This window comes from Vespula vulgaris, chromosome 11 (genome assembly GCF_905475345.1).
Source record: "Vespula vulgaris chromosome 11, iyVesVulg1.1, whole genome shotgun sequence".
Classification (NCBI taxonomy): Eukaryota; Metazoa; Arthropoda; class Insecta; order Hymenoptera; family Vespidae; genus Vespula; species Vespula vulgaris.
The window spans coordinates 4,398,754-4,423,856 of NC_066596.1; the positions used below are offsets into that span (position 1 = coordinate 4,398,754).

General features: G+C 39.2%; 2 protein-coding genes and 1 long non-coding RNA gene across 7 annotated transcripts in view; 2 read left to right on the top strand and 1 right to left on the bottom strand.

The window, feature by feature from the left end:
* LOC127067702 (protein vestigial-like) overlaps positions 1-6,177 on the top strand; it is a 56,110-nt gene extending 49,933 nt beyond the window's left edge. For 3 of the 5 annotated variants that reach the window (XM_051002956.1, XM_051002957.1, XM_051002958.1), the window contains exon 6: positions 3,414-6,177. In XM_051002956.1, coding sequence (XP_050858913.1) covers positions 3,414-3,460 — 47 coding nt within the window. In that variant the 3' untranslated portion in view covers positions 3,461-6,177. The remainder of the gene's footprint in view (positions 1-3,413) is intronic. The other 2 variants (XR_007782712.1, XR_007782711.1) reach the window with 2 other exon arrangements.
* Positions 6,178-11,083: 4,906 nt separating this feature from the next.
* Positions 11,084-12,291, bottom strand: LOC127067706 (uncharacterized). Its single transcript, XR_007782713.1, has 2 exons — positions 12,145-12,291; positions 11,084-11,415 (listed from the first exon to the last, which is right to left on the bottom strand). It is a non-coding gene; the product is annotated as an uncharacterized LOC127067706 (long non-coding RNA).
* A 9,259-nt stretch (positions 12,292-21,550) lies between these two features.
* Positions 21,551-24,736, top strand: LOC127067704 (uncharacterized). Its single transcript, XM_051002961.1, has 4 exons — positions 21,551-21,833; positions 21,958-22,135; positions 22,592-22,871; positions 23,711-24,736. The coding sequence occupies exons 2-4, from the start codon at positions 21,966-21,968 to the stop codon at positions 23,954-23,956; spliced, it is 696 nt and encodes a 231-aa protein (XP_050858918.1). The 5' UTR covers positions 21,551-21,833; positions 21,958-21,965; the 3' UTR covers positions 23,957-24,736.
* Positions 24,737-25,103: the final 367 nt, after the last annotated feature.

Here is a 25,103-nt window from a genome sequence, read left to right on the forward strand (position 1 = left end):
TTCTCCCAACGATTTAACAAAGAAGAATTGATATAAGGATTAATAGTTGAAAATATTTCTTTTGTCCGAGACATCATACTAAGAATAAAAAATAATCGACTAGTTAAAAAGATCGTAGTTACTAAAAAAAAAAAAAAACGTAATATCTGTTTTGTGGTACATCGATGCATCGATAAAAGTTATAATACCTAATTAATAGTCGTACATTGATGCATATGAGTTTCGAGAAGGGTCCAGAGTTGTGGATATGTTGAAGTAGGGAGAGTCTCCTTTACCACGAGTATATTGGATTCCAAACTCCGAAGGGTTCTGACCCCCATTGATAAGGGTCATCACAATGCTTTTCGTATGCATCCCTTGAAAGAGGGTTGGCTCGACCGGCAGGGGGTGAATCTTCGGTTTTCGAACGCGAGGGTGTCCGCTTTAATTTAATCTCGACGCTCGATTCGTGTTCTTCAACCTGAAACTTGTGAAGTTACACCCTCCCTTAAATTCAACTGATATGAAGATTCGCTTCTTTCGAAGCTAAGAAGAGGAGGGCTAGATAATTGAAAAGAATAAGAAGCAATGAATTGTATTGAAAACAAATTTCCTATGACATTGTATTATCCTATGTAGAATGCTTCCAAGACTATTTATTTACAAATGACGTATAATCGACCAAATTATATGTGGTCTTAGTCAACAACGACCTTAGTATCTTGCTGACTTTCGAAGGCTGTGGACAAATCAGTGTTACATTGTCGAATACAATCCAGTGTTTAACCTGTAAGATATATTTCGCACAAATTCATCTTATTGGTAATGTTTTATTATATAATTTTTTTCTTTATTATTTAATTATATATATATGTACATATGTATATACAACGTAATTTCTATTTGATAATTATATTATTCAGAAACGAATATAACGATCAAAGTAAAACAACGACGTCCACATAATTATACCGTTGAGGCAAACTCCGCTGAAATTCTTGGTGCTTCGAGTGTAACATTTGTCTCCCAGTTTCCTTAGACTTCGTACGAAAGGTCTCCTCCCTCTTTTCTTCTTGCTTTCTGAACTCTCCTCGCTTCTACAGCATTTCGTCTTTGCTCTTTGATATCGCAATATTGAATACTGAAACGCTCATAACAGGTGCGTTCGTCCGTTACTTTGTAGTCGGGAGTTGAAGCTTTCAAAGACAAGTATGTTATCTTGGGTATCCTTTATATCTTTATTTCAAACGTTTATCCACCCTATTATTGATCACAATAATATCTTTGAAAAATTATTCCGCAAAAATAGATAAAAATAGATTCATAGCCATCCTTTCAAATATTTTAAAATTAAGTATCCCGGAGATATTCAAAGTACTTTAATAGACATCTACAAACATTCACAAAAGATATTTTTCACGATTTTGATGATATTAATAACGCCAACTTATGTATTATAGGCGGATATTAGAGATTAGAAATTCTCGATACATCGAAACTTACTCTCACGAAGATTAGAAGTTTTAATTCGATAGCGTGGTCATCAAATAACGTTGCCATAAGTGTCATATGTGCAGGACGATTTATACTCTTCTCATACGCACCCGTACACATTCACACACGTAGAAGAACGCTCCGACCATATTCGCAAGTTCGTTCGCAAGCCCTCGGCAAAATGGACGAGGTACTAGCTGGTAAATGGTGCGTCGGATAACGTCGACGATATTGCCGGTATTTGTCGAGTCACCCGCAGAAGCCGACCCTTCGATATTCCTGAAAGGGGGAGAAAAGAAAGGGAAGATCATCTACTATTAGCGATCGACCATGATCTCCCAATTTCCCATTCCACTTGTGATTTTATTTGTCGTTATAGCTAATAATTCTGTGCGTTATAAAATTTTTGTTTGGACTTGATCCAATAGTAATAGTAAATCAATATTCATGTTAAATTTATGTGTTAAGTTAGTCAATCGCAATAGAGATTCTTTTGATTAATCTTTATTTATGTTGATATTAATTAAATTATAATTAAATATCAAACTACATTGTTAAGAAACTTTGTTATATTTAGAAACACACAAAATTTTCTTTATAAAGGCAAATTTTTTAATTTACTGTGAATTCAATCGTTTCCGTTTACAATATGTCATCGATGAGATTCATTATTACGTATAATGGTCAATAAAAAAAACAAGAGAGATCGGTGTTACATGCATCAGGTTTTCGCGTAAAAGCGGGCGAGCACGAAAACCTGTTTCCCTTCTCACGCTACCTTCTACGATCATTTTTCAACTCAGTAACTTTCCATCAAATAATACTTGCCGTTCTAGCTTCACCGTTGAGCAAAACGATACCTATATGACGTTTTACCTACGATAAAATCTTTTGTGCTTCCACTTGTACGAGTATGCTCTCGCGACGAGCACACGTTGCTGACTTTGAAGCAGGTAGATCCACGTGCTGACACGTGCCACCCTTACGTGAATCTAATCTCTTGTGAGTTATCAGCCCGTGTAACACAGTACTTTGTTTTTTGAATATCGACGCGATGTTACTTATCGTTAGATAGTTTAATGAAAGCAGCAATATCGAAGATCATGATCTTCGTCTATTAAAGAGTTATTGCATCGTACGATTAGTTTTAGTAGACATATGCGAATTATAGAAAATTCATAAGTCGAATAAGATTAGATTTTAATGTTATGAAAAAAGAATTGTACAAGTGTATTTATTACAAGTGAAAGATCATTTTTAATTATTTATTTCTTCGTTGGCTTAAATAAAATTCTGTAAAAATGTAGCAAGCAACTAAATAGGAACGAAAAGTAACGATCGAAGATAAAGATCAATTTTCCTTTTCGACGTGCTCTCATCGATGATACTTCGCCGAGATGCGTTCGTTCGATTACGCAGCATTATCGATTTGGAGTCGGAGAGGATCGTTTAAAAACGTTGACATCGAGTGGACGAATATCTGCGGGGTCACCCTTTGGGATATCCAGATCGTACGGAGATAAATTCGGACGCATGCAGTCGCGCGCGCACGCTTGCGTCCGTCGTAAGAGAACGTGAGATCTTAACTGCTCGATCTCGTGACATCGCTCGAAGCTCGTCCGTCTGTGTCTGTTCCTTCGGTTCTCTTCCTTTTCTCGTCCGTCGGTTTGTCCGTCCGTGTTGCTCAGCGGGTGCCATCACCAGTTCTGCACCCTCGCATCCGTCAAAACGTTGTCTCTTCTTTTATTACGCGGCACGCCGATAAATAATTTGAACAGGCAACCCATGCTATGCAGTTCGCTTTCTACGTGCTTGCTTGATGTTTCGGTAATCATTATTCTATTCTTTGAAAAAAAATATCGTCTTAAATAATTTCTTTACTTTACTAATAAGAATCTTAATCCTCGATACAAGTAACTAATTATTTTTGTTTGTTTCAGGTCTCGAGTCGCAAGTGCAGGATTCCAAAGATCTCTACTGGTTCTAGAAGCGAGCGCCGAAATCTCGCGAACCGAACTGATGAACCGCGTGATTTTTCATGAACGCGAGGAGTCCATTTTAGCTCGTCGTTTGTTCTTTCGACGAGAATTTCGTACGAGCTTATTGTTAGTCGGAACGAAGGGAAAAACGATAAAGAAGAAGAACTTTGTTAGGAACGTCGAGAGAAACACAATGAAAAAGATAAAAGAAGGAGAATTGGAGTGTATATAGTGTTACCTAAATCTTTTAAGGATCTACGATTAGTGTAAACTCAAAATAGTATTAGAGAAACGATTGCGCGCACTATTACCTTCATAGTGACTGCTGTTCGATGCTGAAAGGAATCTCTAGTTCACATAGCGTGTAGGTAATTAGATCGTCGAGGACAAATTCCGTCAACTGGGAACTGCAGGCGAGAAATTTTTTTTCGATCTTTTTATTCGTTGGACCAAATCGCTGGAAAATGGAAACCGATCCTTTGAAATAGTAGATTAGATGCGTTCTGTGAGCGAAAATTTTTGAGGGAGTTTGTCCTGGTTTTTGCGAATCTAAAGTTTCCAAATAATCGCGGACGAAGGATTACTTTTATCGAATAATAAAGAAACGATCTACACGTATGTTTTTTATTTTAGATCGTCATTGTGATAATAGATAAAATGGAAAGAAAGAGAGAGAAAGAGAGAGGGAGAGAAAGAAGTCATCGGAGAATAATCGGTACGACTCTGCGTGTTATTTGGCGAATTTAGATGCGAGCGATTTAAGTAAAGTATTTATTGACCAATGACCTTGCCATATATTATATATTGCTATTACTATTGTATCATAACAAGCTGGGCGCTACGAGAAGATTCCGAAACATCTCCAAGTCGGCGAATTAAAACAAAAAAAAAACAAAACACGAAGAAAAAAGAGAGATAGTTATTATACCCGAAGTGTCGCCATTTTTTTCTTTTTTATACCTACATCCTCGATCGCTTCGCGCAGCATGGCCATTGCTTTTAACGACAAACTGTCTTCGTCGGCAGATGATAAAATAAACAATTCGTCAATACCACAATAATTGTCTTCGTCAAGCGAACTCCTAAACATATATCACATGACTCTAAACGTCCCTGTATTCATTTTTACCAAAACGTGAAAGATTCCTAATCTATCGCATTGATAATATTAGTAATTTTTAATTTAATAATTTTTATCGGTAAGATTGACAATCGATTCTCTGGCAGTCTTTAAACTTCAGGTACGTACCTACATTCTCTTTATTGTTAGTTACTTATGAATTATTAGGTAAGAAAATAATTTAGAAACAACGTAAGAACCCGGATATAAAAATAGTGTGAGTAAGGCTAGACAAAATCATCGTCAGGACTTATAAATCGGCCATCTGCGCTGATCGTCGAACGATTTCCGTCGAACGCTTCGTTTACTAGTCTTTCCGCTTCTTTCTGTTTCCTAAATTGTCATAAGCGGCCTGCGCTGCGGAAGTAACATTAACGAGATGAGAAAGTGAGCAATTAACTTCGTCACCTTAGAAAGAGAGAGCGAGAGAGTGAGAGAGGCGGAACCGATTCGGGGCTGTGGTTGACCGATCGACTTGCGTGTAATCACGTGTGAAACATATGTCCGTTAATTGGACTTCAAAGAAAATCGGGCATTAGGATCTTTATGATCCACCGACTTTTTTCACGCTAAGTATTTGTACAAGCTATCGATTTATTTTAGATTTATGTTGGTTTCATGTTACATTATTAAAAAATAATTATACGCGTCATTACTTATTTATACAATGACAAACATCATAACAAGACTAGTTTTGGTTAAAAAGAATATAGTTTTTCAATATCCTCATAATTTCTGATTTACGTGGTAACATCTAGTCGGTATTAAATCTATCAAATAATAAAATAAATCCTTCAGCCGTCCGGGAGGGGCTAGCTTCGATGTTCGGATAAGGAAAGAACAAGAGATGTACGAGGAACAAAAGGAAGAGAGGTAGAAGGAAAAGAGAGACTCTTGAAGATTTACTGCTCGACCTAACGTTTTCCAACCTCCTGTAATTACCAAACTCAGTTTTGTTCAGTGATACTTTACCCTAGAGCAATACTAACTTAGAAAACGTATCTCGTATTCCCTTCTTGATAACCAAGGATCTTTATGACCCCATTAAAGTCATTAAAATTAATTTGCTAAAGGAAGAAATCATTTTGACCATAACCACTTCCTAGTCAAGGTTTTATTTTTTTATTTTACAAATATATAACGGTATTGAATTGTACTTATCGCAGCTAGATATTTCCATTATAAAAAAATATTTTCTTCGTTTTCATTATTTAATTTAGATGCCAGTCAGTATGCAGACCGGAAATGAGAATATATTTGAGAGAAAAAAAAAGTAAGATTCATCCTGTTCTGTGCTTCGATGGCTTAGCTCGTGTCTTACAAGATGGATACAGAACATTGCCCCGCGAGCATAAATCAGTCTGTTGAGTTTCTTATGCTGTGCGTATGATTTGTGTGTTTTGTTACGCAATCGTGCATATGCTGGCTAGACGCGGAAAAAGTACAAGCAGGAAGCCCACGTGAGGGCCACGTGATATGCAGTCATCCGGGAAAGAAGAACGATCACCGTGACCATCGACTCGTATTACACAACGATGATATTTCATTAAGATTCGTACGTCAAATGTGTTTAAAAAATGATGACCGAATTGAATTCTTCTCAAAATACGCTTACAATAGATATGATGCGATCGTTGATCGTGAAATTGTCGATACTCGGCATCAACGAATAAAATTATTTACGAGGTGAAAGCGAGTCGTACATTTGTGCGCACCCCTCGATTTCTGGTAATTAAATACCGAGCACGTGGGATCCACGAATCCCCTACCCAAACTCCCCTACCCTACCGCACGAGCTACTAGGGTCAGATTATTGATATTGCAACGAGGGAATAAATGGCCCAACCGTGAATATGAATATTAATTTTACTTGGCCGACCTTCGCGTCTACCATTTGTCATCGACATTATGCTTGTGTTCCTTCTTCTACGATCACTGTTCGTTTACTTGGAAAGAATATAAATTTTTCAATTCGTTGATAATAAAAAATAATCCTTTGTTAATTTTATCCATATTACTATTACACATATACAATTGTACAATTGTCAGAATAATTAATTTAAAAGTTGATTGGAAATTAGCGTATAGTCGTAAAGGAAGAAGCAAAGATCGGTACGATCGAAGAAGGATCGGAAGATGATCGTTGGTCCAATCGTATCCAAGAAGCAACTTCGATGACATAGTGACGGCGCGCTCGACAAAGGCCGAAAAAACGTCTAGGAATGCCGACGGGACATATTTCGGCGGTGTCACCTCAGAGAAGAGTCCTCGTTTTATCCGCCTCTCTCCCTCTTATGCGGCTTCCTCCCTCGTAGAACTCGAATCTTCCTCCTTCTCGCACCCTTCGCTATCCTAAATCTCTCTCGAACTCCTTTCTCTCTTCGTTCGGCAAATCTAAATCCCTCTTTCTCCTCTTACTTCTCCTCTACCTCTTTTACCCTAAAGAAGTATCGTTTCGTCTTCGCACGAAGCCTTCTTCGTTCCTTCTCCCTTTCTTCTCTCCTTCGTCTTCTTCGTCTACCTGCAGGTCGACTTGGGGTCGGCGCCGCGTCCCTCTCGCGAGCCTGAGAGGTGTCTCTACCCTCTCGTTCCCACGGGCTCGAACCACTGACGTACGATGTCCTGGAAGAGAGCTACACGACGTTGTTCTCCCTCCCGAACTCATCTCCGCTACCTTTTCCTCCACCCTCTCTTCTTCGTTTCTACTTTTTGCAAAAGGCTACCAGAAAACCAGTAGCCGGCGCGTTCCCTTTGAACGACCGATCACAGTTTTCGGTACTTCCGGATGGACCTCTTGGAAGTTCTCGAAGAATGGATTTTTCGCTGGGTGGAATGTTAAGGAGAAGTTATTTTTATTTAATTCATTTTCATTTCGATATAGTATAGAATAGATTTCGAAAGTCGCTTTAACCTTGGATCGTACAAAAAGTTTTTGTTATCGTAACAATGGATACTACAATATGAAAATATTGAATTGAGTACAATATAAATATTCCTGCGTATACGTATATAAGAAGTCGTATTATCTTAGTTATATAAATAAAACCATTGATATAAACAACTGTAGAGGACAAGATACGGACGGTCAAATTGCGAAGGTCGAGACAAAACCGAATATATCCCGCAGTAATAAATTAGACTTCGTACAAGATAGACGTAATACGACAAGCATTGCAGATAATCGATATAACTTTTGGATTACTATCATAAAACACGTAAGTTAATTTAATTGTTTATTAAAGCTATATTAACGCATATAGCATTCCTTTATCGCTTAGAGAAAATAATCTCTTATAATTAATTAGAACATAAACGATATTCATAAGCGGAACGACATTATTAATAAGTAAGATCAGTATTGCGTTTCTGATTTTCACGAATCATGATGCACCTGCTCTTTTCTCCATCTTGTATTTTAATCTTTTCAATCTCTTTTTTATTTCTCTCTCTCTCTCTCTCTCTCTCTCTCTCTCTCTCTCACTCTCTCTCTTCCTCTTTGTATTGCAGTTCCCTGTCGATACGTCGTTGAATACGGCAAATGAGACGTGACTTGGATACGAGTTAGGGACGTTCTGTTGCGGTGCTTGTCGCTTTGAAACACGTGCGCTCGTTGCAGTCATTTAAGCATTGTCACCGAACGAAACACGCTCCATGCATCCGTAAATCGGTTGATGTTAAAACATTCCCTCGATCTATCTCTTTTGTTCACTTACTCTTACCTTTTTCTTTAGCGCGTTCACGCCATTTCATCCGCCAAGCTAGTTTTATCCTTTCAGCCATTCGACAAGCTAAGTACACGAATGTTATTTCTCTTGTGGGTACCTCGAAAACCACGATCGTATTCACGATTTCGTTCTTATGCGAATAACTCGAATTGAATTTACGACAGCTAGCCGAGCGGGTATGCTTACTCTTAAAAAGGGAATCGAGATAAAGCGTCGATTGAGCCTTTAAGGTGTCAAGACTTCATCGGGTATACGAAGATGGCTAAGCACTGGAAAATCTTGTCTGCCTGGATTCGTATTTGTATACAATTCGTATTTGAATGTATGTATTCGTATTTGTACTATGTTAATTGGGGACAAAAATGTAAGAAAGAAAGAGAGAGAAAGTGTGAGATGTTAGTGAAAATATTTTGGTGACGTCTATCTTTGTATATTCTTTCGATAGAAGATAACAATACGTTAATAGCAGGAGCCAAAAGCTGATGATCAAGAACATATTTATTCGACCTAAGCTTCGTAGAGCTTCTGTCTCTCTCTCTCTCTCTCTCTCTCTCTCTCTCTCTCTTTCTCTCGCTCACTCTCTCTCTCTCTCTCTCTCTCTCTCTCTCTCTCTCTCTCTCTGTCTCTCTCTCTCTCTCTCTCTCTCTGTTCATCGTACACCAAGAAGCCGGCAAGCAGCCATGGAATGTCTTCATTAAAATACCCGGGCTCATCATTTATGCAGAGCAAAAACACAACGAGGTGAGCTTCCCCATCTAACCGAGCCGTCATCAAGGAAGATTCGCGCTCTAGTCTAACGATCCTCTAACGATCTTTCGCTTTTCACGATATCATGGGGCTTTCGATCAACCTTATCAATTGATTATCGGTAGAAGACCTAGAATATTATTGACAGTAGATATGAAATTAAATGGATACTTTATAATTAGTATCGAAAGCTCATAATGAGTATCTTAAGAAGTAAAAGAACTTTTATCATTTAATTCCAATGAGACGATAATTGGATATTGAATTGAGTTAGATTTTTGAATACGTACTTAAACCAATTTGTGACGAAAAAAAAATAGAGAGAGAAAAAGAGAGAGAACGCTTACAATTAGTATTCACTGAATTCTTTGAATCTATCGCAATATCAATAGCTGGGCACACCTACTTATCGATTTAAAAATTCTTTAGGCACGCAGCAACGATAAACTAAAGTCATTTCGTAAGCGGAAGGCCGTATCGTCAATGACATCGATCATCGAGACTACATTCCACTGTCTCGTTGACACAGATATCGAGTAGTAAAATAGATAAGAATATCGACACCGTATATTCCAAGCGATTTCAACTAAAAAATCAAATAGCGATATTTCAAACTTACCTATTGTTTATTTATTACTTCTAATATATCTGTGTCACAAAAATAAACAAAAGCTTTCGCCGGTTATTTCGACAACTAACCTTTGTCTTCCGAGTAGACCTCACAGAAGAGACATGCACTCTCCCACGATATCGAGTTTGAGAAACAATTTCAAAAACGAGTTACTCGCGATATTTCTTATTACCGCTATTCGATAGGCTTGTATTTTCTTTAGAATTTCTATGATAGAGTAATTAAAATTCATCGAGTCGTTGGACCCCACGCAAGGTGAAGGTACTCTCCCACGATGTGAATTTACGAGGAAGATCCTTTGCCACAGGTGGAATCCTTACGTTTAGGGCAGGCCTACCTGCTATTACATAAACGGTCGACTATATACACGCGACGTATACAGACATTCTAGAAGCCACAGAGAGACAGAGGAGAAGATGGCAGGCAGAGTTTGAGAGAAGGGAGCGGGGTGGTTAGATAGACGAAGAGGTAGATAAAGGCTTAGATAATGTTGGATGCTGACAGAAAGTCTCTCCGAAGCTACCTGCTCCGCGGGATGCCTTCTGTGTCGTTTGCCAAGGACTTTGTCTTTCTCGTACATGTGCACGCCATTGGCTTCTCTTACTCTCGATCGTTCGGTTCGATCGAAGAATTAGGGAGCATGATTCGAGCATTCCTTCGCGTCGCGATCCTCATCCTGCTGGTGGACGTCACGGAGAAGAAGAGACCGATACGTTCTCTTCCGAAAGAAAATCGAGTCAGTTGGATTCGCATTAGCAAATAACTGGGATACGAAAGATGAGAATACCAACAATTACCAATATTAAATCCATTTAAATTATACTTAATTTTGTAGTATTCCTTATCTTGATAAATATGCGGAATAAAGCCATTTTTCTATTAATTTATTTTTCTATAGATAAAGAAGCAATAATATTTTAATTGGTTTTATTGTTATAAAACATGATCAGGTCAACCATGACTGACCTGAGAATAATTAATCTTTCGTTAACACAAACCAGCTAATTTCTAACTAATAGTTCGACTCCTTCTCAGCTAGATACTGTTCACGAGAAGGCACGCGTTGCTCGATTTGTCTGATAGCGAGGGAACTCGAAGGAATGTCAAGGCAGTTATACGTGCGATCGGTTACACTCTCCAGGTGCCTCGTAAATCCACGTCATAAGTCGTCTAAACCGGGCAAGTGTAACGCGAAGTGACCACTATGAAGGACGTTTCCCTGTTTCGCTCATTGCCCAGCTGTCTACTATGCATACAATGATAAGCGCTCCGTATGTCCATCCAAAGACTTTGTCGCTTCGTTTCTATCTTTCCTCAGTTTCGCGACGACGACGACGACGACAACTATGACGTGGATTTATGGTCTTTGAAACGATATCACCTCAATCGAAAGAAGTTACACCATGTCTTGTGGATATGGCTTAAATTTTGTATTTCTTTTCGTTCGTTTCTCTTCTCGAAAACGTCAAGCCCGCCGCGAGTTTGACGTTATAGACAGTGGAAAGTAGATACATGGTGTGTCGATTATCAGGTTAAACAAGATTCTATATGTCTCTTTAGCTCTTCGATTCCATGTCTTTCTTGATTTAAAAGATGAACATCGAATGGTCCAAAGGCAAGCACTTTCATATCGAAAAGAATTGATTAGAATCTCAATGGGATGTAGCTCTCGTCTCTATTACGGTTGAAAAACATGATCAATGTTGTCACCGATAGGATGATTAAAGCTTTCCAGGAAATCTGTAATTTTAACGATTAACTTTTAATTAAATTCATTCTTAATTGTGCTCAATTAAAAAAAAAAATACGTGAGCTTCGACGCAATATTTGTCAGCTTGATAAAGTTAATTAACAAAGAAAACATGCAGGATTACAGAGCTGTTCGAAAACATGGATTGATTGGATGGAAAACATGGATTAAACAAGATGTTTGCACGAGCATTATAAAAGCGTCACGCGTTAATTAGTACGTCGTACATATTATGCTTCGCACGTTTCAGCACGAAGGCCAACGATTCCAAAGTTTATCATTTCGCGATCCATGACACCAGCTACGCCGCATTCTCATTTACGTCTTTTTATCACGAACCTGTTGTATTCGAAACACTTTCATTATTAAAAGAATTAAGCTACATCAAGATTCAATAAGTTGGAGTAAAAATTGGATCGAGCTTTTTCATTCCAATACAAGTTGAGTCTTTTGGTATTGCTACTTATTAAATCTTTCCTTTCTTAAAGAATTAAAAAAAAAATGAAAAATATAATTAATTAATTTATCCTGTATGAATTTACACATAACACAACACAAGTGTGATAAATGCAGGAAGCATTGAAGCTATCACTTAAAATGTATATCAAGTGAGCGTTGCATTCGTCGTCTGATGTACTAATTAATTTTTATCCGATAAAACGATTCGCAATATCATCAACCCGTTTCACCGCGATCATTAATAACCTCCGTTCGCTTACGTGAATCATGATTTATCAGCACGGCTATCCCAATCGTAAACCTTAACGTCGTACTTTGCCGTGAGAGCTCGTAAAACTTAATGTCACGTCTTAATTATCAAAGAGGCGAATTTATACCAGCGATTATAGGAACGTTAGCGCATCTGTGCAAACGAACAACCATTGACGTAAAGCGAACCTTCTCATTCAATACAAATCTTCAACCGGAGAAATATACTTGAAGCATATTTCATACAGTAAACTTTTGTTATTGCGCAAGAAACTGGAAACACAGATATCAAATGAACGTAAAACAAATCATTTAATTTTGCACAACCAACTGTTACAACGATTAAAGTAAATGTTAAAAAGCGACAAGCACTAATGAAATTCTTTAAATATTGATAATATCGTTATATATAATTTCATAAATTATAGTCTTAAAACTGTAGTAAATAAGTGAATGTACATATTGTGGTAAGTATATAGATATGATAAAGATAGTTGAAAAAATGTTATGGTATTCGAACTTTATGCTTAATAATTATTTAATTAAATATGATAATAATGAATGAGTTTTAAACAACACGTAGTACATCTACGGAATCTTAGAAAAATATTTATGTAAGTAAACCAAATAGCTTTCGATGATGGATCCATGTTATCGATTTCGGTTTTACAAATTCGCAAACTAATCGATCGTGATCTCGAAACGGAAAAGACGCGAATTTCGAATTCCGTATGTTCAAACGAATCGTCGAAGGGAAGTTTAAAAGTATAGGGCAGGAGTGCAAGTGTAAATTCGCGTATTGAGATCGTGCATTTTGAAGAAGCAAATGAGAGAAAGAAAGAGAGAAAATAAAAAAAGAATAAATCGAGAAAGAGAGAGGAAAGATTTTATCTCGCACGCTCGATCTAGAGTCTCGTTCTGGTCGAGAGCCAAGAGAATAAGAAAAGAGAAGAAGAAACATAGAGAGACAGAGAAAGAGTAAGAGTAGGGGTGAGAGGAGGGTTAGGAGGGATCTTCTTCTTCGTCGTGCCAACCGTGGCGTCTTTCGCGCGTGTTATTGCCATGGATTTGCATGCGATCAGTTGCCGATTAAGCGCGATAAAATCTCGGAAGCTCCTTCCCACTGAATCGATGGTCGAGACTTCTGTTTTATTGGACCTGTGGACGGGACCCTTGAGAATTTTCAATTCAGCCCTTTTAATCGAATCCAGACGAGTTTATCGACGGGAGTTAAGCATGTGCAAGAATAGGACGTTCTTATCTTGGCACGAATTTACATCATACCGTTTCTGAATGTTAATTGTTTCTTAAGAATACGTTAGAAGTTGGAATATCCAGGGAAAAACGTGGGTTTACTTGCTTCAATACTTAATCGTATATTTGTTTGGATTATTTAAACAAAATTTTCTGAGAGAGAGAGAAAGAGAAACAATCTGTCCTTGTTACGGCTCTTTTGAGAATAGAAGCTCCTGGATTAAGGCGTTTCGACTAGATATGTTTGAGCGAAAGAAAGAGAAGGAGAAAGGGAGTCTGAAGAGGAAGGACAACAAAGGCACGAGCAGACTCCAAGCAGGAAATCGTCGTAGGCCGAGCGGAATTCAGCGAGTGACACCACGAGTCGACGGAATCTGAGCGTTGCATAGCCCGGGTACCTCACGGTCCACGGATCCGGCTTCTCTTTCTCCCTCGAAGTACCAGAATCCGTCGTCTCGTCGTTCTCCTCGTCGTCAACGCTTGATACGCGTCTCGTCGCGATCGGATTCGCTTCTGTATATACGCGCGTCCGAAGCACTCGCTGGCTCTTCTCCCTCCTTCTCCTCTCTACTATCCACCCGTTTCCTTCCCTCCCTCCCTCCCTCCTATCCATCGCATCCCTCTCAGCATCCAAGCGACCCTCTTCTCAAGATGCTCCACTTCCCTCGACTGCATTCGTAGCGCGAGTAGCGTGCCGGGCGAGCTGAACTTCAGCTTCTGTTTGCACTACTTCGTCTCCGTGCGCGGTATGCAACGCGGAGAGGATTTGTACAGGAGAGAGATTATAATGTCTTTTCGTTTACGCGTTGGTGAACCAACAGAACGAGTTTCAGTGTTAAGCTTGTACCCGTTCTGCGTATTCCGTTAGTGTTTGTCTTTTGAGAATTTCTCAGGGGACGAGTTTGAGATAACAACTCATTTCCCATTCGATCATAAAGAGTGATCTTGCTGATAGTTCTTCATATGCAATGTGATCTAGGATTTATTAAACATGATGTAGAGGGTTTATAAGGTTACGTATATGTTCAAATTACTCTTAGACATCTAGAGAAATGATCTTAATAAAAAGAAACATCGGAGGGTGACGATTGAATTTATTCCGAGTTGAAGAAGAAAGGAAAGGAAAAAGAACGAGAGAATCGTCCTTCTTCGCATTTGCAGGGTTGTCTTTCACGTTCCACCATCAATTATTATCGTCTTCGTGCGGCATCGTAGGGCTGATGGTGAACATCGTACGGGTCTCGTCGTAGGCGGACGGCGATTGGGCGTCGGGAGGGGTTGCCGTTACCATGGCGACCGACCCTCTTCGACCAGGCTCTCCGACGGCTGGGTGGGGACGAATAACTCGCGAAAACACGTAAATTAAACGCACTATAGGGGTTGATGGGGCGGAATGGGGACGAGTGGGTATCCCAGCCCGTGAAACATAGCCGTCATAAGCGGATATTAAAGCGTGTTTTCCGGGAGGGTGGACTCGAGGGTGGAGACGGGAATACGTCGTTGTCGGCTCTAGAAAAGTCCACACCTTCCAAGACAAATATAGTATGGACGATGTAGCGACACAAAAGAGAAAAAAAATTTAATGCGCATAAGCTCACAATTTACATGGAATTAAAGTGAAGTAAGGCATAGTTAGATAAAAAAAGAAGTCCGTAGCAATAATATCAGAGTTTTTAAGTACTAATGATCAAAAAAAAAAAGCGTTCAGAGATCAGTCACGTATATTTCTTTCAGCTTTCATCCAGGATACGAAGATCTTTTCGAAACTGTCCAGAGAATAAAGCAGCGCGCGCGCTCGTCGTGGGATTCCGCAAAGCTATCGCATAAGATGAAAAGAAATGGAAAAAGAAAAGGGGAGGGATATCGTAAAAATACTCGTGCGTCCGCGGAGAGTCGCGCGAGACAACTTTCCCTATATGCGTTATTTTCCTTGCGCCAGGTTTTTCTGCTTATTGCGTTGGAAGTAGTCGCGGCCGGGTCCTGCCGACTACGCCAAGGTATGAAACCGCGCCAATTACCTTGTCAATTACCCCGATTGATGGTCGCCGCCATATTGATTTCGCAACCAATCAAAGTCCATCGGTACTGTCCATCTCTTGACTCCCCCTTCCATTCTTGAAGAAGCGAAGAGTACAGTCGTAGAAAAGCGCTCACGCGCCGCTTTTCTCTTAGGAGGGATCAACCGAGTGAGCGATAATTCTTGCTTTTACCCGTTTGCCGGATGCCGAGAACGCCTGCCATCGAACAGATCGAACGAGCAATCTAAAGTATTTCTCACTCCTGCTCGATCGTTGGGTATACTGATTCCTTCCTATACCAAGGAAAGATTTAGTGTCTCTCCTCGCTAAATCAAGAGGACTATTGACGAGGTTAAAGAGACCGATTTTGACCTTGGACATCTTTTGCTGGTGCTCAATAGAAAAAGGAATTTAATCGCACAGAAAAATTTACTTTTTTGTCGATATCATAATATTAATTTAATGGAAAATGTCACAGAAGGAGATAGGCGACCTGGCCTCTTGAACATTTTTGTGATAGCAAGAATTGGTCTCCGTCTACGAAATCATTAATCGAATTACGGAGCAAGTTAATTATGCCGATAAGCATGAGACTCCACGAATCTCGTCTACGATCCGATATCGGTATTTTCGAAGCGATTCCCAAAGACACAGGTGTTTCGCGTAACAGCAATTGTGTTCTTGCATAGATTACTGTCAGGGAAACGTCGTTTCTCGGCGTATCTCGCCGACACGCATCGCAACGGCCATTCTGATCGTGCAGCTGACTACCATCGAGCCAGACTCTCCGCACCGACCGATGTTTGGACTGCGGCCGGTTCAATGCAAGGTTATTTATGGTATTTCGATCATGATTGGAGTCGTATCAATGTATCCTGTCTTTCGTAAAAAGGCGTTCTGTGCACGCGGCTACCTTGCAGAAAAGACGGACACCCGTGATAATGCAATCGAAAGCGAGATCAATACCTTTTTCCTCCGATACTTTTTGCGATGTACGCTTCTTTTTATGGAACTTACGCTTCTTTCATAGCAGAATCGTTGTAATAGATTCGTTGTAATCGAATACAAGGATTCTGTATTAAAGAGATGGGATAATTTTCTTTGAATATCTTAAACAATTATCAGTTGTAACAAGATCGTCGTGTTAAAGTTAGTGTTCCTAAAATGCGTTCACGTTTAATATGTGTTTGTTTGAATGATTTTGGTTGGAGACTATCGAGGGCGTTCTCTCATTAAAAGGAATTTTGAATAATAATTTTGAATCGATCGTAGAGAGTATGAAATGCTGGAAGAGAGACAGTAGGCAGTCACCGGGGTCCCGGCGTGTCACTCCTCGTGACAACCTCCCCTACATGGACTTACTTTATCGAGCGTGGAACGTCGAGGTCGGAAGCGACTTCGATTATCCGAAGACATCGCGTACGTTCTTGCGGCGTGTCGCACGTACCGAAATACTTCTTAACCGCTTGAGCTTTCGCGATTACGGATAGTGGAATGCTCGTTACCGCTTCTGCTTCTCTGGCTCGTGAATAGAAGGAGATGTGGGAGAGAAAGAGAGAGAGAGAGAGGGAGGGGGGTAGAAGGAGGATAAGGAAAAAGGATACGAAAAGCTTTAACGAAGCGGCGATGTTTAAAAGAGCGAAGGAGAACCAGCAAAGGGTAGCGTTGACAAACGTTAAGGCGAACCATGTGGTCAATGCGCGTTTAAACGCTCGAGGTAAACGTTTAACGTTCCGCGCAAATATACGGAACGTTGTGTCGGTTATTTCGAATGCGAGGGACCGTTTTCACGTCGGCGTAACTCACGTCGCGACGGCGAGCGTCTCCTCCACGTGCTCTGTTCTCTTCCTGCCGAGGGAGACCCTCCAAACAAAATGCGAACGTCGTCGGGTTACCTCCAGGACCTTCCCGCTACTCCTTTCGTGAATCCGTTTCTTTTGTCTTTAATCACATCTAGGTATCTTGGATTTTTTAGAAAGCAAATCAAAAAAATTCAAGCAGTAGTTCTGCATATTTCTATTTAGAAAATTTTTAGAATTTTTTCTCGTTTGAATCTATATTTTTATCTGGTCTCTCAGGAGTCCTGAGGATTGTTAAAATAATCTGAAATAATGCTTTATAATCTATTGTTAGCATTTGTCATGAGTACCTTTTGACAAGATGTTGAAAGAAGAACGAGACTGAGACTTGGACAATAAATAATGGCCGTCGAATAACCGTTGGCCGTGGAGGATTAATAAGCCTCGCGGGAATGCCCAGCCTTCTTGCCGTCCTATTCTATTCCAGACTCATTGTCCATCCGTTGGGTACTTACGTTTGACTCCGAAGGATATTTCACGTGAAGGAAGAGTGCTGAGAAAAAGCATAAGATTGATCGCGAGGACAGTAAGGAGGTGGAGGCAGATTAGCGGTTTATCGTAGCTCGATCGCGGGGAGAAATAGAGAGGAACAGAAGGAGAAGGTGGGTTGAGTCGTGTCAGATCAGTAGGAGGAATGGTGCGGCGGGGCTGGAAAAGGGCTGATGGCCCAGTTGCTGATCGCGACTTGCATTTCAATGCGACGAACGCGTACGTAAAAGTGTTTGGGGGATTCCAAGAGGGTAAAAACCCCTTTTGGCGATGGCCGCTTTGAAAGAAGTCCCACAAAGGAGCCGCCATTTCGGGGACGCGTTTTGCGCTTGGTCAGACGTGTCCGCAGCCATGGCGGTGCATCCTGAAGAATGTGTACCTCCGATCGGCCTGATTTTCGAGGCCTACTTTCGCTTTTAATAAGTGTAAATATTTGTGCTCGTTTTCAAGATTCTCAAAATCACAAAACAATTCTTGTTTGCAGTTTTAAAGTGCCACAAATAAATAAATCCTGTTGATGTTTACAGAATTTTACATTTTCACTACAATGCTGATGGCAGTAACATCCAAGATGCAGAAATTGCAAATGGGTAGATCTGTTTAGGGTCACAAACTTCGCACGAATTCTTGATATTATCTCTTGGAAAAGGTATCTTTGAAAGCATGACTGGTTAAGAGTTAAGATACAATAGTTTATAGGTCGTAAAGGGAGCGAGCATGTTGGTTGTCCTTGCGACCGCCAGGAACGAGCGAGTTGACCACACGCGGCATCCGGAGAATCTGTTCATTTATTTCGCATTAAACCTGTTCGAATTTTATAGCCACCTAAAAGCGAGGCGGCAACAATGTCATCAAGATACTCGACTCGCTAGATTTATTGTCGCCCGGAACACAACGCTCTTTCTTTCTCCATTTTCCGGGAAACTCAGTGAGATTTTTTAAATTCAGGCAAATTGTATTAATGAAGCCATCGAAAGTAAAAAAAATACAATGTAATTAATCTTCGTATTAACTTCGTCGAAGTCTCAGTTATCCGTGTTATTAAAGTCTTTTATTAATTCTCGATATTTCACTATTGACACGTACATATAGTCAATAATTGAGACAATAAATAAGAGAAAATAAAAAAGATCATATAAACAATCGTTCATATCTGATAAAACTTTCATCAATTACTGAAGTGATCTGCCTAATTAGAGAGATGAGAAAAATGAAGCATTAAATCTATTTACGAGCAATAAACGGAATGGAACAAGAAATCTTTAAGGACTCTTGTGATCTTTTTCAACGTTCAACCGAAATAAAACGAATGAACGATCTACTCGCGAGACGTTTCCCGCTGTGCCACAATAATTCGTTAGATACTTTAAGATGAGACAGTCTTGCTACGAATGAAACGGGAATACAGAGCGATCCGTAATTAATAAGAAGCAAAGTCAATGTTATAGACTAGTAACGTAACAATGTCAAGAGATTTCTTATGGTAAAAAAAGTGTATAACGATTTGAACGTCGTTAGGCTTTCCGAAGGAAACCCTCGGAGTGCCAATTCTTTGAACGTGTTAGCCATTCAGGTCAGAGGTTTCCGCGAGTTGTATTATTTAAGGGGAATCGCGACTCGTGGCTTTCTAGAAACCGGACGTAGTCGGCATATTCAAAGAGCATTGCCGACGCGCACACTCGAGATTAGCCGAGTTCATTATCGTGGAAAAACGCAGGATCGTGCTTGGTTGAACGGTTGCAGTGCTATGTCACAGGAGAAAATCGTGCCGAACGATTATCCGTGCAAAACGTCAATAGGTAATTCGAGACTTGGAATCCGTCGATCGATCGATCGGACGATCGACAGTTACGATCAATGATTATTGTTCTGTGCGAAATGGAAATTTTCCATCGATCCAACTATTTCTTGGCATATCGACATTTCGTAATATGTTTCTTGATTTTATTGAGGTAATATGGAGAGTAGTGAATTTCAATAAATAAATAAATAAAACGTCATATTTTTAGTTGAAATGTAAAGACGTGGACTTATTACTAGAAAAATTGAAATCGCCATATCGCTGATTTAGTGTTCGATTATTAGTTAATTAACTCTCTTTCGCAGTAAATACTTTGTTACTGGAAACTACGGCAAGTACAGACGGATTAAATTTCTTTGTAGATCTCTCTATTTTACGATGATCGAGGTGCCGGTGAAGTAATTATCCTCGTCATCGAACTAGCTAACCCTGTCAATAGCAAAACCGTTTGACAAAGAAATCGATCTTCCTCCTTATCGACATTTAATAGCAGATAGTAGTTTTTGCAAATAAACTGGCCAATTGACTCTCGCGATGATTGCTTCATTACTCGCAGTGAAACGATACGAATAAGGCAAGTTTGAAGTAAGCAGAAAGAAAGATGAGTGGAAAAAGGATTCAACGTTGTAATAGCGGAAGCTCGTCAGCCATATGAGTGTACACGTGTTCGAAAGATCGCCAACAAGCTCTCTCTTTCTCTTATTCTCTCTCTCTTTCTCTCTCTCATAGGGAGTAACGAAGAAGAAGACGAAGATAAGGTACCGATACGTAAGTGACACGTGCTACGAAAATACACGCTAAGAACTAGGGAGGGAAGCGACAAGATAAAATTAGAAGGAGAGAAAGGCGAGGAGTCCGACCGTTTGTTTTGGAATTTCGGTCGTTTCTACGACATCGCGCGAGACTTTTTCTTCTCCTTCGCGAGTCGAGAGGAAAAACAATTTTATTCGGCGAGGAATCTTCGTGCTCGGCCCGTGAGTTTCTTCAACACTTAAAATGTATTAACACTTGACTCTTGATCAACTTAAAAAGGTTGAAAGTCTTGCGTTGTTATTTAACGATCAATGTGTAAAGAAAAAGTTGAGATTTTAGTGAAAAAAGGAATACTTATGGATAATAACACAGTGGATTTTACTCTTGGTGGTTTCTTTCTCTCTTTCATTGAAAAAAGAATAAGAATTCTTTCACGTCAAAGACTTTCCAGCTTGTACCTCTCTCATGTACCCTTTTCTCGCTCTATTTACTTTTTCTCGGAGAGCTCTCTTCGAATGAGTTATCGCAGTAGTGCCTTGAGCCCACTCAATTACCCTAATGAGCACAAACGCCAATAACGCTACCACATTTCAGGGAGCACATCTTATTTTTAAACTAGCCATTCGTGTTGACGAATTTGCGGATGCTTGCTAGTCGTTCTTCAAGCATAAGAAAAGAATAAAGAAAAATAGGAGTGGACTGGAAAGCACGCGTGTTAACAACAGAAATCATTTTGTATTTTTAAATACAAAAAATAATTTTTCTTATTTCTTCGAACTTTTACTTCATAAAAATTGGAATTAACACTTTGCTCATTACTAACGTGGCATTAGATTTTATAAATTGCAATAGATATCTAAAGAAGGTTAAAATATTTTTATCAGTAGTCAATGCTTCACATGTCAAACTTAAATACCTTTGCTATCTCTCTCTGTTTTCACTCTCTTTTTTCTCGCCACCGTTTCTGTCAAAATGACAAAGTTCTCACCCTGTGTGAGAGACAAAAAAGACGATTGCGTAGAGCGTCGGTGAATTTATTTTCGTACTTCGCTCTCTCCATCTTTTACTCGCTCCAAAAGAATAATAGATTCAAATTCCATTCGAAGCTTCACCACACAAGATCGTTGGATTCAACAAAATGACCGAAAGGCGACGCCACTGACCATGTATTCAACTCCGCCGATAAAACAGATTAATCAATGACGTCCATTTGCGATGTTGCCAAGTACACAGAAAAACGATTTTTGGAGGTGGGAGGGGTTGATGTTGAAGGAGACGCCAAGGCGACGGTGGTGCACGATAGGGGTGAGAAAAAACAGTGTCTCGAGGAGAAGAATTTTGACGTATTCGGTGTACACGTGGGCCATGGAAACTTTGTACATTCGAAATATGCGCGATTGTAAACGAACAGAACGCTTTTGTGAGCTAACGGTTGAAGTTTTTATCGGAATTACGTAACGATGTGGAGTCGTTTGAGTGATCAGCTTCAAGAGATTCCGTGTCCTCGTTTGTTGGAATATTTCGTGGTTTGTAGAAACATCTTCTGGTTTATTTGTATTATTGATGAATAAGCTATTACATTGGTCTATTAAGTTGGACGATTAAAGTATAATCAATTTTCAAGACATTATTATTACATTTTATTTAAAGTTACCATCATGAGTTTTTGGCCGCGAAGAAGATTCCGTATAACGCCGCTACGAGCTGTAGCAGCGTTTTGCTTCATGATTGTGCTGTTTTGGTACAGTCTCAGTCGGCAAGAAGTTCCACAGCAACCCTGTAGTGTTCCAGAAGAGTATACTGAGAAACTGCATGAACTTGCCTACAGGTTAGTTTTGTTCATTCTTGGAAAATAACTATGACCATCTGATGATAAGACAGAAACTTAGCGATGATAGATAAATCAATCTAAATTTAGCATGCAAAGATAATCATACAACATTGTAATCAACAGTGGCTAAGATCAATATTTCTTTTTATCAAGTAGGCCACTTTCGCCATTTAACGAATATTTAGAAACCACAAGGTATTCTTTTTAAGATGGTTTACATATCGTTACATCAAACATACATTTCGCTCATGTTGTGTATGAAAGTCACCGCTAACAGAAATACTACTATGTCTTCTTTAATAAAAATAACTTTCATATCGGGCACAACAGACTTCCACTTTTTGTCGACTCATTTTGTGATGAAGAATTTCTCCTTTTGGCGACTCATAAAATTATCTTCAATCATAGTTTTATTATATGGCTATTCTTCTCTTTTATTTTCGCACGAAACAGGACACACTTGGTATTAGCTAAACTGGGCATCGTGCATTTTCTGTGTCTGGGCGCGCTCTGGGGTCAAGTTCGAATAGGTCGGGCACTGCCCTGGGCTCGCAAGGTCGAACTCTGCTTGGTTGATACCTTAAGAGACGACGTTATCATTACAAAAGCGTTTCGAGAGGTAGGCTTAAGTGCTACGTATCTTCACGCTGCTGGAGTTTATCGTGTCCAGGAGCATGAGGTCGGCGAAAATTCTCCTAAAGTGGAGATTGTTGTCTTTGAAGAGGATGCTGTGGTAATTATAATGCTTTATAATAATATCTGTTTAATCCATAATATATGAATACATATATCAACTTTTGCTTTTTTTACATTAATTGCAAGAAAATCATAACATGAGCAATAATAATAATTGTGTGAAACTTGGGAATAGATTGACAGGTTCATTCTCCCGATAATATCAAGGCAGTGTCGCTGCAGGGAGTTTAATGAGACGATTGTTCTAGGTGCCGAATAGAGAAAGAAGATGAAATTCAATAAAATAGAACATCGTGATGTAGATTGAGATTGTGTTAGTAAAGGAGTCTAGAAATTATAGTTCTGATGCAAATGAATCGTGGATAAAATGAATCATCTTTTCTCTCTTGTTATTCTTACATTCAATGAATTGCTCTCATTTTGTGAATATAAATTTTTACCTTATAAACCTGGAATATGAAAAATTCTCTCCATAACAAATTTCAAACTGCTATGTTTACGTCGTGTATTTTCATGTCACGTAACCAGGCCAACCGAAAATCATTCCTTGGCAGCATATTCGGTAGTAAAATGACAGCAAGAACTTCCCGTTTACGTGTTTCCGTAAATCACGGCGCCGTTTTATTACGACTGGCGGCTCTTGTCAAAATTTCTCTGCCAACTTTCCTAAAGCAGGGATCTCTCTCTTCTTGTTGGTCCCTTTATTCTCATAAAACCATTGAAAAGATCGACAAAGGTTAAAGAGCTGCTCGTTATTCGCGAAATTATTGGAAAACTTTTGTGACATGAATTGTCTTCAGAATTGGATTCCTTTGTCCGTACTATTTTTGAGGGATTATTATTTAAGTCAAATGTCCTACTGCTTTTCGCTTCCAGACTCAAATGGTAAGAAGGGTGGGATGGACGAGAAGGGTCCTACCACCGGATTGCGAGTTTTCACCGAGTTTGCAGTGCTTTCCGCCTCAACTGGTGATTCCTCCCTTACCAGCAAAACAATTTGGTGGCCGATTAATGCCCGTACCAAGAGAGGGCATCGAACTACAAAAGTATCACTATCCCAACGATTGGTGGCTGGAAATCAAGCCTACAGATTGCACCGAAACTCAAGAAACAAATTCATAGACTTGCAAAGCTTCTTTGGAGTTCTTCAAAGAACTAGTGTCACAGTTTCGACGTGCTCATTATCAATAATTATCTATATTCTTAAGTGTATGCATTTAGTTGAACAGGGTTCTCCCCAACCGCATCCTGTTTATCGATAAGTAGAAGAATAGAAACGAGCTCAAATTGCAGCTTCAACGATAATCTTTTTATACGTATTTTTTTCTTTTTAATACAAGTCTTCGAGTCAATCGTATTTTATTATAATTCGTAAAAAAGAGAAGAGAGCAGCATGCCAATTCGTTGAAAAATTCCCGATAGTTTTATATTCAAGTATTGTTCGTAGGTGTATATATTTAATAGTATTTTTTTTCGAATGGCATACGATTTAGGAGTCATGTTTAAAATATTAGAATGTGTCATGTGGTCCACGTTGATGAAAGTATTAGGAAAAAATTGCTTCGTGTATAAATGCCGAGCTAGAGATCTCGGTAATTATATCATTCTTGTCGGTGGTATTCTGTAATATTCTCTGGATACCAAGCATGCATTAGTGCAATTATCGCTTGAAAATGGTATATAAAATTTACATATTATGCGCTATTTATTGCTTGTTACGTTTAAGCATGTCCTTTCCGGTTATTTTATACATAAATAACTTATACGTATAATCGAGGACGTTTTATAGAAGCATATGCATTTGTACTTAAGATATCTTGTGATGTAAGGAACAATTTTACGATGTACTTGCGCATCAAATTCTTCCAAAGATTAAATAAAATATACGGTGAGATTCGTTCAGTCTTCTATCGAAATTCATCAAAACCGAAAAAATAACGGAGTTAAACAATATTTATTAGTATTACCGTGAATTATATAGCGTGAGTTAGTATACATTGGTCTACATGCTTGTTCATTTTATTGGATAATCTCCACGCGGAACTAAAAGTATTTTTATGATCGTCCATCTCGTTTATTTTCTTTTCAAGGAAGCGAGTGGTAACATTAGCTACAGTTTCATTTTCGATGATGAAGCAAGGATAGTCGTGTATCTGGGTCTTTAATTATCGATCGCGAAACCCAGAAGTCTCTTTTTCTCTTACGCCACGTTGATCCATTCCCCATTTCCTATTCATCGCCTCCAATGTCGCGACATCGGAGACGCTCT

Coding starts and splice junctions, on each gene's coding strand:
- LOC127067704 (XM_051002961.1), top strand. CDS start 21,966: ATGAGTTTTTGGCCGCGAAGAAGATTCCGTATAACGCCGCTACGAGCT. Junction 22,136..22,591: donor CTGCATGAACTTGCCTACAG/GTTAGTTTTGTT, acceptor CGCACGAAACAG/GACACACTTGGTATTAGCTA. Junction 22,872..23,710: donor TCTTTGAAGAGGATGCTGTG/GTAATTATAATG, acceptor TTTCGCTTCCAG/ACTCAAATGGTAAGAAGGGT.